The following is a 12,706-nucleotide window of genomic DNA, read 5'->3' as shown; positions in this document are numbered from 1 at the left end:
GGACGCAAGGCCTAGCTGCAAAACGGTCACACAAGTCAGCCAGGGATGTCGCCTTCTGCCGCAAGTGCTTTACTCTGAAATTACTAGTATTTGCTAATTGCCATTGAAATATTTCTACAACACGTTATTTTACATCCCTTTATTAGAGTTTTCTGTTTGTGTTCTCCCAATAATCTTTTATAATTTATTAACCTGCTTAATCACCTGTTTTCCTAGCCAAATATATCGATAGGCAGCACGTATGCGCATATCTACCGCGTTTTTCTTCTTCACCAAAACCTATCGAACGAAATCGGAGAGATAAATATTTTTTGGACGCCGCCAGAAAAGAAGACGAGAAAAACCCGGGCCGAGAAAAACATCAACGGAAACGTAAAGCGTGAAACGTGAAACGTAACTTAGAACGGAAGACAAATGGCGGAATTTTCGGTCGAGCGCGTAGAGGACAAGCGGACGGTAAACGGACGGACGGAGTACTACCTGAAATGGAAGGGGTACCCGCGCAGCGAGAACACTTGGGAACCGGTGGAGAATCTGGACTGCCCGGATTTGATTGCAAACTTCGAGGAGTCGTTGAAGAACAACAAGAAGGAGACAAAGAAGCGCATCACAACGTCATCCACGCCCGAGTCCATCCGCAGCAAGCGCAAGAGCTTCCTCGAGGACGATACCGATGACCAGAAGAAAATGATCGGCTTTGAGCGCGGCTTGGAGCCGTCAAAGATTTTGGGCGCCACCGACTCGTCCGGCCACCTCATGTTCCTCATGAAATGGAAGGGCAGCGACCACGCCGACTTGGTGCCAGCCAAGCTGGCCAATATTCGATGTCCCCAGGTGGTCATTCAGTTCTACGAGGAGCGCCTGACCTGGCATACGGGCAACGGAAATGGTAATGGCAGCTCCGGCGGCAACACCGGCCTTGGCTCGGGCTCTGGCGCCGGTAGCGGCGGTGACACTGGTCCTGGAAGTGTTGGCACACCCGGAGGCAGCACGGCCGAAGGCGGTGATGACGAAGAGCCAGCCAGTCCCTCCGGAAGCATCAGCCAGGACCAAGAGACCGCCAAGCCTGAGGAGAGCAGCGAGTTGGGCAACGGCGAGGCCGATGACTAGTATGGATGGATCCGGATTACCGATTCCCGTTCACACACACACATAAACATATATTTGGTAGCGTAGTATTTAAGCTTAAAGATCGATTAATTGCACGTCCTAGCGAAGATCGGAACAGTGCAGTAGTAGTACCCTCTTAAACATAAGTTTAAAAGTTACATTTTGTTCCCATTTCTGTTCTCTTTTTTTTTCATTTTTTACCCCCGACTCCTGCAGGATAACGATAAATTCGCAGTGTAATATACAAATGTCCTTGTATGTATGTGTCGGAGGAATGCGAGTGCGGCGAAGACAAAGATGGCCCAATCTTAGGATCTAGGTTCTAGACGTAATATGAATTGTCTCCCCCTAAACGAAGTTTTGAAAATTGTAAACAATAAAGTTGCACATTTCCAAACTAAAATTTGCGATATTTCGACCATCGAAAGAGAGAGACGCCACCTGTACAGCCACAGTGGCTAGTTTATAGCCAGAATAAAAGAAAAGGTTTTTTCGTTGTATTCTTTTTTATTGATAATCATGTAATATTTTTTTATAAATACTAAATTTAAATAAAAAGAGAAAACAACAACAAAATGTTTTTAGTACTTAAATAATGGCGGATCAAAGTTACACCCCGAAAAAAGCTAATAAGTATATAAACACTCTTTAACCTTTTTTTCCGCTGATTTTATGGCAGACCAGCGATAACTGGCAGCAATCGATAGGATTTCGATAGACGCCGGCAAAGTGTAAACTAAAAAATATTTGCAATAAAACAGGGAATATATTTTATGTAAAGGGTTAGCAAGATGTCCCAAACGAGCTCCATGAAGCTGCTGGGCGCCCGCAACATGTCCTGCATTGTGGAGCGCATGGAGTGGAACAACAAGATGGACCTCATAGCCTATGGAACTGAGAAGGGTAAGCGATGGAGTATCTTAGGGAATTTGAATAAGCAGTTTAGTAATTCTCTCTCTTCAACAGGCGAGGTGATCATCCAGCGTCTGAACTGGCAAAAGATCGTCACATTTCCCACGCCCGGCGAGGATGTGCGTGTGCGCTCGCTCAGCTGGCAAATGGACGAGACCCTGCTGGCCGTTGGCTACAGCAATGGCAAGGTTGCGCTGTTGGACGCCGAGAGCGAGACGATTATCTCGGGACTGATCTACGAGGACGACATCAAGAAGGTTTACTTTAGCAAGGCCATTAATTCACAGGAGAACCTAGGTGCCTATCCAATATATAGACCATTGATTTTCTTTGTTATTAAACAAAACTTGCTTCAGGCACCTACACCTGTAATGCCAAGGACAAGCACCGAAGGTTCCTGCCCAAGCTACAGCCACTGACCAATATCGATCCCTGCCTTAAAACACTTGACCAGAAGTCCTTCCCAAAGGGATCGCCATGCTTTCTGGTTGTCATAATGCGCAGCGGCAAGGTGCACCTCTTGCTACTGGGAGCTCTGCAAGCCGGCAGCATCGATCTTACCCAGCACATCCTTCATCCGGAGCAGTTCGATGTGTATGACGTGCGACTGAGCGGTGACTTCAATGGCATTTATGCCTTGCTGAGGGACGGACAGGAGCTCAAGGTGCTGCACTTTCACAACCAGGTGCTGCAGGAGTGCATGGCGCCCATGCTGGAGCTGGCCACCCACTGTGCGCATATTCTGGAGACCAAGAAGTGAGTGTCATGAGTGGGCTTTAGCTTAATTTGTAGTTACCCTTGCCATGACCAGCTACATCAACGACACGCAGCAGTGCTTGACGGAGGCCTGGGAAACGGTTCAGATCGAAATGGACAACAAACTCACAAAGTATGCCAACTCCCAGCCATACGGCCTGATCTCGGCTCACTTTCTGGAGCTGCACGTATTCGGATTCGCCACATTGGAGGTTGAGGAGTTTCTCTTCGAGTAAGTTTGTACGTTGCCTGGTGGTTCCTTCGCTCTAGGCAACACCACTTCTCCTCCTAATTGTAGAACGCTGTCGGAGAAGGGCTTTAAGAAGATTGCCAACTCGGTGGACCTCAGCCTGAGCAACCTGCAGAGTCTGGTGTTCAAGCAGCTAAACGGATCGGCCATTAACATGTTCTACTTCCTCAATACGATCGCGGGATTCGGTCGCATGTCACACTTCTTTGAGGTGAGTTGGGAAGACATTGACAATCGGGTTATGAATAACTTATTAATTGTGTCTCCAACTTTTCCAGTCCCTCATCTCGCCGGATGTGGCCAATGAGGCGATGAGGGCATGCGGAGCCTTTGTGCTAAAAGTCCACGAACTGCAGCGAACTATCGACACGTTGGTGTACGATATGAAGCTCTTCCACGCCTGGATGATCTTTACAATACTCCGTCTTTCCCACCAAGAGATTCCCGATGATCTGGTCCTCACCGAGGATGAGAACATTGCCATGGCCGACTTTCTGTGCGCCATGGAACCGGAGAACGATGATCGCAGCGACGACGAGGATGAAGATGCCAATATACTTTCTGCCACACCGCCACCGGCACGCAGTAAATTTAACCTGGAGCGCGTGGGTCAGTATCTGGATAATACGTTCTTGTCGCAGCCATATCCCAAAGATCCTGGCCAGCTGTGGGAGGAAATGGTGGCCGAGAACGATTGCTTGAACAGCTGCAACTTGTTCGTGCCCCATGACAAGAATCTCTCGCTGATACAGCAACGGGACAAGATGTTCAATGCCATCGATGCGGTGTTCCACAAGCCCACAGAGAGCATTAGTGGCAGCTTCAAGCTGGCCTCGGCGATAATATGCGGTGATCTGCCACCCATGGAGCCCGGAGAGGGACTAAAGGACCGTGATTTTGTGACCAGTAGCTATTATGTTAACGAATCCTCTCGCTGTGATATGTTGGCGTGCACCGTTAGCTGGCAGGAGGCCATGATCCTGGAGATCAGTCGCACAGGCGATTGCCTGGTGCGGTGCACGAGGGTTCAATTGCAACCCGGCATCTTTACGGCCCCCCTACATGAGGACTACTATCACCTGCGCTTTGTTGACCTTCAGTTCTACAACGAGTCCTCGCTCTCGATGCTGGCCCAGACCACAACCTCCGTTCCCGGCATCCGGCCGCATAGCTACTTTGTGCAATTCTCGTTGAGCGCAGCGAGAAATCAATGCACCCAGCACCAGATGGGGCAGGTGGTCAAGCTGAAGGATGCCACCGTCACGCACAGCATACACGATATTGCCGATGGCGCCGCCTTCAAGGGATTGGATGGGGTGTGCGAGATGCTTGCCATTTCGGGCAGCAGAAAGGTGGCCACTGTGCTATCGGATCGGAAGCGTAAGATGACCATTTTCGAGATGGAAATCGAGGAGGAGGAGGACGACACCGAGATGTCGCAGGCCTCGTTTCTAGAGATTAGCAAGGATTCGGTGCTGGACAAAACAGAGACGTAGTATGCGTGAACATTTTTCAAAAATAAAAACATTCAACAGCTCTAAATATTCGTTTTATATCGATATTCGATAGCAAATTACTAAGCTAAATCGAATATATATATCGCCAGCACCTTTGCCATCCCTAATAGCGTGCAACCACGAGTCCAAAGATGCAGAAATTAAAAAAGAAAACAAAGCGTTCTGCGGTTCCAGTCGATATGGAAGTGGAGGATGAACCACAGGCAGAGGGCTCCAATGAACCACAGGCCGAGGACTCGGATGAGCCACAAGCAGAAGGCTCGGATGACGACGATGAAATGGATCTGACTAACTTCAAAGTCAGCTCCAAGAGCTCCTCGTCGGGCTCCACCAAAAAACGCAAGAAGGGCATTATTTACATATCCAATATACCCAAGCACATGAATGTGACTCGCTTGAGGGAAATTCTGGGGGACTTTGGAAAAATCGGCAGGGTGTATCTGCAGCCGGAAAAACAATCAAGTAAGTTGAAACATTGAACAATTGTGGATTGCATCGTTCACAGACTGATTTTTTCAACAGGCGAAAAGGCCAAGAAGAACAAACGGAAGCGCTACAACATCCACTTCACCGAGGGCTGGGTGGAGTTCGAGTCGAAGAGGGTGGCCAAGCAGATTGTCCCCCTGCTGAACAACAAGCAGATCTCCACGAGAAAGAAGTCACAGTTCTACGATTCGCTGTGGAGCATGAAGTACTTGCCGCGCTTCAAGTGGGTGCACCTCACCGAACGCATGAACTACGAGCAGGCAGTGCACAAGCAGCGCCTTCACACAGAGGTCTCCCAGGCGCGCAAGGAGACCACTTTCTTCCAGAACAATCTGGACAAGAGCGAGTTTCTCAATAAGCAGGCCAAGAAGGCCAAAAAGGAGGAGAAGAGAGCAGCTGGCAAAGGCGACTGATGATTTTTTTTTTTTATAGCTTATCGGGAAATATATCTTAAATAGGATTTAACAGTCGACAAACTTTTATTTGTTTTGGTTTTTGAATTATTTGTTGCCTCCCGCGCAAGCCCATCTGGCAACACCATTTAAATGCTTAGTATTTTTTCTATCGTTTCCGATATCGAGTTTATCGATCGACTTCCATCTCTAATTTACGTTGGCACTTGCAAATCTGTAACTCGACGCGTAATTAGGCAAAGTTTTCGCACAAAGACTGGAAGGCACATGGCCGGATCTCAGCGCTGCTGATCTGCAGACGACGCTTCCAATCGATAATCACACACACCGCCATCCATTCACGCATCCACCCGTGCACACCCGCAGCCACAATGGATCCCGACTGGCAGAACAGTCTGACCGAGATGAAGGACCGCGGCCAGTATCTGCTCCACTCGGAGAAGTGGGCCGACTGCCGGTTCCTGGTGGGCTCGGTGCCGAACCAGCGTCTAATCGCCGGCCACAAGCTGCTGCTGGCCATGGCCTCGCCGGTGTTTGAGCGCATGTTCTACGGCCATTTGCCGGACAAGACTGACCCCATCGTGATACCGGACGTGCAGCCAGAGGCTTTCGAGGCGATGCTGGAGTACATCTACACGGACCGCATCACCATCGGCAGCTTCGACAAGGCCTGCGAGCTGTGCTATGTGGCCAAGAAGTATATGCTCCCGCACGTCGTCACGCGATGCACGCACTTCCTCTGGGCGGACCTTAGTCCGAAGAACGCCTGCCGCGCCTACGAGTTCGCCAAGCTGTTCGACGAGCCGCGCCTGATGCAGAGCAGCATGGACCTAATTGCGGCCAATACTCGCGAGGTGCTCTCCGATCCCAGCTTCCTGGACATCGAGGTCTCAACCCTGATGGCCATTCTCGACCAAAACCGTCTCAATATCGACTCTGAGCTGGATCTGTTCAACTGCCTGCTCAAGTTCGCCAGCGAGCGGGGCATCCTGAACGAGAGCGACGGCGGGCAGGAGGATGCCGGCGACCGGGACGGCGAGGCCAGGATAGCGAAAGAGTCACCCAATGATTCTGGCGGACATGTGATGGTTGAGGTGATCAAGATGGAGCCCGATGTAGCGGCCATGGTGCAACACATGCATCAGGACGATGAGGGCGACAGCTTTGAGACGGACGCCGGCATGGCTTCCACTTCCACTTCGGCGGCTGCCGCAGCCGCTGCCGCTGCTGCTGCTGCAGCTGCAGCTAATGCCGCCGCCGCCACTGTCCCTGCAACTGCCTCTGTCTCTGGCTCGCCGCCCCTGGATGTGGCAGCCGGCTCCGATGACCTGGTTATCATCGATAGCGACGCTTCCGGCGATGCCGCTGCCAATATGATCAACATTATGGACGCCCAGCGTACCATTCTCGATGGCGCCATGCTGCGCCAGGCAGTGAAGAAGATCCGCTTCCTTACTATGACGCCGCAGCAGTTTGCCGAAGGACCGGCACGCTCCAAGCTACTCCAGCAGCACGAAGCCCTAGCCATCCTTATCAAGATCTCCAGCCCCACGCTCAATGACTGCCACATGCCCGAGGGCTTCTGCGTCTCGCGCAGCACCCGCAATTTCTACGAGTCGGGGCACCGGCATGGCCAGCGGGAGCTGCCCTCCTCCTCGTACCGTCACGCTGGCCCTGGACTTGCCCCGGCCGGAGTTTGCTTTCCGATCCCGGGACCGGCAGTACGTAGTGGAGGGGGAGGCGGCGGTGGCGGTGGCGGAGGAGGATTGATAATGGGCAATGCACCGCGCTTTGGATCCATCAGCGCTGGATTCGGCTTCGGTGGCGAAGACTTGGCCATGCGTGCCCCAGAACCCGTAGGCGTGGTGCCAGAGCCTGCGCCAGCGCCTGCCTCACTACGCTGCTTTGGCGATGCCTACGATGGCGGAGCAGCTGCCCCGGCGTCCGCCAATGATAACGAGGGCAATGGAGGAGGAGGCGGCGGCGGTCCGGCCGCACCTGGATCGGCTGCAGCTGGAGGGGCTGGTTCCGCCGCTGGAAACTCGCACAACGACATGGTGCGCGCTTACTGCCTGCGCTCCTTGGCCCGCCAGTTTGACTTCCGCAACACGAGCGTAACGGATGCAGGCGTTACCTTCCAGGTGGACACCAATATATGGATCCTTGGCGTACAGGTGCCCACGCGAGTTCTGTGCGGCGAGCTGATGACCTCCGCCGGCTTCACGGAGCGCTACACGGAGGTGCTGTACGCGCACATCCAGGACATGCACGGCTCGCGGATAACGTACACCCATTGCACAGCCCGCGTACGCTACGACTCGCTGCTGGACATCACCTTCGACCGGCCCGTGTACATCTACCGCAACCAGATCTATAAGATTTATGTGGTGTTCAACAAGACCGGCTGGTATCCCATGTACTCGTGCGTGCCCGACGCCAACTGTAACCGCGTCAAGTTCATGTTCAACGTGGGCAATCCCACGGAGTCTGTGCGCGACGGCCTCATCTATGCGATTATCTTCTCCACTCCGCAGGACCACAACCGCCACCTGGTGGACTGAATCGGTAGCAATACCCTAGGCCTAATGGATTTATGTATTTTCGATGTGATAGATTTAGGTTGGAAATCGATGGATCTGCAAGCTGAACTTTGGCAGAAAGTCAGCCTCTTCCGCAATCTTTTGTACATCGAATCGTATTAATTGTACTATTTATTTATTGAGCATACAAGTACTTTTTGTAACCGGAAAATAGCTTCATATCTCAATGTTTCTTTTATTTTTTTTTTTGTTTTTTAAGAGTGTGAGGAATCTTGTCTTGATGATCCTCCTAAAAGTATTCTCGTATAAAGTGTAATTAATTGTTCCTTTTCTAACTGGACAGAGAGCTAGATTTTCGGTTTTATTATATTGCTTCCAACGCGCATTTTTGTCGAATTTACGGTTTTTGTATCAACAAGCTAATATATTACGATTTACGATAAGGTAATTGGTATACTTTAATATTTAATAAAACATTTTGAATAGGTTTATTTTACACCACTAAGCCATGGCGTTTTGTGTTTTTGGGAAAACAGTGCAGAAGATATGGCCAAGATATAACAAGATGAGTAACGCCAAACGATTTTTTGCACCCTTGCTAGGTACCTATTATCCCTCTGAACTATATAAATATCGTTGAAGGAGTGTCAAAACTTTTTAACTTAAATCAATGATGCCTTTAAACGTCCCCCTAAACATAATTTCACTCTTTTAATTGCGTATTTTGTGCCTTGAATAAATGTACAATAAATAAAATTAACTTTATTGCGATTCATATACAAAGGAAGAGACCAAATAACAAAAAAAAAAGAGATTTAATATTACAGAAAGAGAAACATGGGGAGACGACGACGATGTCGGTTAAAAAGCGAAACTGATTGCGCAACATTTTCGGTGTGGCTTTGTCTTGGGCTAGGAATTCGGGACAGTGCAGGCGTGTGTCAAAAAGAGGAAACAGCAAATAATAGTGGGGCAGTGGGGCTTGAGCTTGTGCTTTGAGCTTTACACATGTGCATAGTATGTACGTATATACAGAGCGATTTGCGCGATATATTGCCTATTTGCCGTAGTTGGCACAGCCGCCGCTGGCATACTCGGGCTCCTCACAGGTGAGCGTGTGCTCGTCGAAGACCTTGTCCTCGCCGCAGCTAATCAGACGGGGATGTCCCTCGACGCAGGTGATCAGGCGGTGGCAGTCGCCGGAGACGGGGAAGCGGGGGAAGGGCCAGAAGCGGGCGGCCACCGAATTGGGATCCACCTTGGTGGGGCACTTGAAGCCAACAACAGCTGAAAGGACATCCAGTCAGTGGCTAATCTCTTAATCTCTTAATCAAGTTAAATCTCACCTTCGGGATTGCAATGGTCCAGAAGCTGATCCGGCCAGTTGCAGCCATGGATGCGTTCGTCGTAGGCCAATCCGGCATCGCAGTCCTGCTCATGGGGCTCTCCGTGGGCGCACTTGATGTACGTCGTGGAACAGTCCTTGGACACCGCATACAGACCGAACTGGTATTCGCAGCCGGGCGTCGAGATGGGAGTGGCTGGTAAAAGGGCAACCGGTTAGAGAAATGTATGGGAATACCAGGCTGAGGTGATTCCACTTACGATCCCACTGGCGACCCTTGCAGTCCACCGCCCAGTTGTAGTTGCAGTGATTGTGCACCGCACCCTTGCCGTCAAAGAGCAGCCCGTTCTCGCAGGTCTCCAGGGTCAGGGTGCCGTTGGTACAGAGGAAGAACTGATCGCAGTTCTCCGTGTGGGCATATGCCTGTTCGCCGTACTTCTCCGGGCATTCCGGAGAGCCTACGGCCAGGGCATGTCCTGGAAAGGATTAAGAAGTAAATTAAGAATTTATAGGATCGAAAAGGATACATTTTAAACCTTGAATTCGAGTTGGAATATATCGATTGGATTTAAATCGATTTAAATCGATCAAAATCGAAAATTTCAAAAATTTTCCTAAAAATTGAAAAAATCTATCAAGCAATTATAGAATCGATTTTATTTCCAGCTCTACCTTGAATTTAAAAAAGAAATTTAAAGTCTCTTGAAATTGTCCCAGTTCTTTTTTCAGTCAAAAGCTATTAACTATGATCTTGGTAACAACCTAATCTGCAAATTATTTAAGATCATCGCTAGATGCAGCTTTTCTCTATAAAATATTTATGATTAATTTTAAAATATAAAACCGCAGGGCATCGATTGTTAGACAGCTGTGGAAACTGTTCCCACCATTGTCAAACTCGAAACACAGTCGCAGCCGGAGCCGCATCCACTTCCTTCCTGTCTGCCAGTCCGTCTGCCTGCCTGCCTCCCAGCTCTATCCGAATCCGAATGCGAATTGCGAATGCCCCTGCTCAACTGGTTTTGGGGCAAGTGCAAGTGACGCCACCGCCACGACACTTTCGCGCATCTTCGCAACGTCTAGCGGCACTGCCATGCGAATCCCATGGAGCAGAGTGGAGCAGAGTGGAGCAGCAGTGGAGCAGTGTGTGTGGTGTGTACGGTGTGTGATGTAAGCGGACGCTTGGAATGCCGATGCCATCGAGATTGGGCGGGCAACGGGTTGATTGCCTGCCTGCTTGTCTGCCGACACTTTTCTCGAAGCCCACAGCCGAAAAGCCAAAGAGTGAGCCGAGGCTCATGTGTCCACAATGCATATATTTAAATCTCTGAAGATTTCCGGTAATTTGTCTTGCACACAAATAGCTGTCAATAGGTCTCGATAGAGAGAGCGAGAGTGTCATCGATCCCTAATGAACATGAAGATAAAGTCTCTGCTAGGATACGGTCAGAGATTCTAGAATCAGCAAACAGATTTCAGATTAAAACTGTTCTCTCTTAAATGATCAAGATCGATAAGCCGAAAACGTGCTATTGCTTATTCCAAAAATCTATTAAGTCCAATCCAATCTATCCAACCTTTTCGACTGGTCGAAACTGGTCGCGTTGGTTAACCCAGAACTAGATCGTATAATGTGATCGCTTTCAGAGTCTTTGTTTTATTTATATTCTTACTTAATTGTCAACTGGTTTGACAAGACCGAGTTCTACTTTGACCGGGCCTGGCATTTGCTTTAGTTCATTAGGCAGACATATAACATATATGATATAAGTTATAAGATATATGGTGCCCAGCACCAGCAGCAGCACCAGACCCAAGATCTGGCCCACACCCAAGTGAGTCAGTCCAGTCGGTTGGCTGAGACAAAAGCAAAAGTGATTGGAGGATTGGTGATCGTTGGATTGGCACCCGATCTGCATGCCAAATCAGCTATGGATATATCGGTATCAAGGGGGTCGGTGGCTCAGGGTTAAGTGGAGCAGAGTGGCTAATCTGTGGACTTAGCCTTCGGTTAGAAACCAGTAATTAAACTGAACTTTTCTAACCACTTGGCACCACCCTCCTTCTCCTTCTCCTCCTCCTCCTGCGATTGCAATGGAATTTATTTCGTGTTGTTTTGTTTTTTGAAATTTGTTCGATTTTTGAAAGTAAAAGCTTCGTCGTAAAAACCACACACGCGAGGCAATCGAAAGGTTGCGCTAATTGGGAGTCCATTCCAAGGCCCTATTTGGCCATTGGGTAACCACTTGGCCACTTAGCCACCATCACTTACCGCTGGCTAAGCAGGCTGCCAGGACTAGGACACTGCACAGTTGAAGTCGCTGCATGTTTCCGCTAAAAACAAAGTAATGGAAAAGCGTGGGTACGGCCGGAAATGCGAAATGGGGGTAAAGCCACTAATGGAAATGCAGCACACTCGCGGAAGACACCGAAAAAAATGACAGCTGGATGTATTCAAATATACAAAACACTTGAATTCAATCCCAAAAAAATAGCAGAAACTTCCTCCGCTGGGCACGTTTCAACGGTTACGCGTTCCAAACTCAACTGGAAAGATTTATGCCGCGCTCAAAGAAGAAGAAGCAGAAGAAGCAGAGCAGCGACTGCGCAGGCGCAGCGTCGCACGGTGGCGACAGCAACCACACACACATACACAGAAATAACAGCAAAACAAAAACCCCAAAGCAAAGCCCCCACAACCAAAAAAAAAAAACAAAAAAGCAAACAAAAACGAAAACAAAAACAAAACCCCTCAAAGGCGAACCAAAGTTTTCGCAAAGCTTTAATTTTTGTTGGTTTTTCAATGGGGGCGTTTGGGGGGGCGTTTTGGGGGTGGTAAGTGAGAAGCAGGAGGGGGTGGAGCAGCTGAAGTGTTGTCACTTGTTGCTTGGGCTAACATTGTAAGTGGGATACAAACTTAGCTATTTTTTCTTGGGTTGACTTTTCCATAATTACAGTTTTTTTAACAGAAATATTTAAAGATATAAATATATAATTAATAATAATAATTAAATAAACAAACAATAATAATTATTAATATTATTTATTATATTTATATATATTAGTTGTTAAGCTTTAAGAAAAAAGGCAAAAGGTAATCATTGTCAACGTTGCGTATGGGTAATAATTGCGTATGAGTAATATTAGGTGTTGATACAATTTATATATTCGATTTTGAGAACTATCTTTTGTGATTTTTAAACTTAAAAAATTGAAATTTTATTATAATCATAAATTAAAATTATTACAAAATATGTGGTTACAAGTTTGATTATATTATTGTTTAATCACCACGTTTTATATTAATTTTTGTCAAATTTTTTCTAATATTTGTTTTAATATCTCTAAAATTTTGTTATTTTTAAAAATAAAATTTT

The 12,706-nt window shown here is 48.2% G+C and overlaps 5 protein-coding genes across 5 annotated transcripts; 4 read left to right on the top strand and 1 right to left on the bottom strand.

Annotated features, from left to right (window-relative positions):
• The first annotated feature begins 266 nt into the window (after positions 1-266).
• HP1b (Heterochromatin Protein 1b) lies at positions 267-1,686 on the top strand. The gene has a single exon (XM_017166059.3). It carries the CDS (start codon positions 415-417, stop codon positions 1,108-1,110), a length of 696 nt encoding a protein of 231 aa, XP_017021548.1. The 5' UTR covers positions 267-414; the 3' UTR covers positions 1,111-1,686.
• Positions 1,687-1,818: 132 nt separating this feature from the next.
• APC4 (anaphase-promoting complex subunit 4) lies at positions 1,819-4,570 on the top strand. The gene is made up of 6 exons (XM_017166069.2): positions 1,819-2,013; positions 2,077-2,319; positions 2,379-2,778; positions 2,834-3,010; positions 3,077-3,239; positions 3,307-4,570. Exons 1-6 carry the CDS (start codon positions 1,902-1,904, stop codon positions 4,522-4,524), a joined length of 2,313 nt encoding a protein of 770 aa, XP_017021558.1. The 5' UTR covers positions 1,819-1,901; the 3' UTR covers positions 4,525-4,570.
• On the top strand, positions 4,567-5,498 carry LOC108074162 (uncharacterized). The gene is made up of 2 exons (XM_017166071.3): positions 4,567-5,007; positions 5,068-5,498. Exons 1-2 carry the CDS (start codon positions 4,677-4,679, stop codon positions 5,442-5,444), a joined length of 708 nt encoding a protein of 235 aa, XP_017021560.1. The 5' UTR covers positions 4,567-4,676; the 3' UTR covers positions 5,445-5,498.
• A 136-nt stretch (positions 5,499-5,634) lies between these two features.
• On the top strand, positions 5,635-8,489 carry LOC108074161 (uncharacterized). The gene has a single exon (XM_017166070.3). The coding sequence runs from the start codon at positions 5,816-5,818 to the stop codon at positions 8,003-8,005; it is 2,190 nt and encodes a 729-aa protein (XP_017021559.1). The 5' UTR covers positions 5,635-5,815; the 3' UTR covers positions 8,006-8,489.
• A 285-nt stretch (positions 8,490-8,774) lies between these two features.
• Peritrophin-A (Peritrophin A) lies at positions 8,775-11,868 on the bottom strand. Its single transcript, XM_017166073.3, has 4 exons — positions 11,602-11,868; positions 9,590-9,805; positions 9,331-9,525; positions 8,775-9,271 (listed from the first exon to the last, which is right to left on the bottom strand). Exons 1-4 carry the CDS (start codon positions 11,654-11,656, stop codon positions 9,042-9,044), a joined length of 696 nt encoding a protein of 231 aa, XP_017021562.1. The 5' UTR covers positions 11,657-11,868; the 3' UTR covers positions 8,775-9,041.
• Between the last annotated feature and the right edge of the window lie 838 nt (positions 11,869-12,706).

This window comes from Drosophila kikkawai, chromosome X, assembly GCF_030179895.1.
Source record: "Drosophila kikkawai strain 14028-0561.14 chromosome X, DkikHiC1v2, whole genome shotgun sequence".
NCBI classification, from domain to species: domain Eukaryota; kingdom Metazoa; phylum Arthropoda; class Insecta; order Diptera; family Drosophilidae; genus Drosophila; species Drosophila kikkawai.
The sequence above is the reverse complement of the archived record's forward strand: the minus strand, read 5'-3'. Positions and strand labels throughout refer to the sequence as shown.

Coding starts and splice junctions, on each gene's coding strand:
- LOC108074162 (XM_017166071.3), top strand. CDS start 4,677: ATGCAGAAATTAAAAAAGAAAACAAAGCGTTCTGCGGTTCCAGTCGAT. Junction 5,008..5,067: donor GCAGCCGGAAAAACAATCAA/GTAAGTTGAAAC, acceptor TTTTTTCAACAG/GCGAAAAGGCCAAGAAGAAC.
- Peritrophin-A (XM_017166073.3), bottom strand. CDS start 11,656: ATGCAGCGACTTCAACTGTGCAGTGTCCTAGTCCTGGCAGCCTGCTTA. Junction 9,806..11,601: donor GGCAGCCTGCTTAGCCAGCG/GTAAGTGATGGT, acceptor AATCCTTTCCAG/GACATGCCCTGGCCGTAGGC. Junction 9,272..9,330: donor GGACCATTGCAATCCCGAAG/GTGAGATTTAAC, acceptor ATGTCCTTTCAG/CTGTTGTTGGCTTCAAGTGC.
- APC4 (XM_017166069.2), top strand. CDS start 1,902: ATGTCCCAAACGAGCTCCATGAAGCTGCTGGGCGCCCGCAACATGTCC. Junction 2,779..2,833: donor CATATTCTGGAGACCAAGAA/GTGAGTGTCATG, acceptor TGCCATGACCAG/CTACATCAACGACACGCAGC. Junction 3,011..3,076: donor GTTGAGGAGTTTCTCTTCGA/GTAAGTTTGTAC, acceptor TCCTAATTGTAG/AACGCTGTCGGAGAAGGGCT.
- LOC108074161 (XM_017166070.3), top strand. CDS start 5,816: ATGGATCCCGACTGGCAGAACAGTCTGACCGAGATGAAGGACCGCGGC.
- HP1b (XM_017166059.3), top strand. CDS start 415: ATGGCGGAATTTTCGGTCGAGCGCGTAGAGGACAAGCGGACGGTAAAC.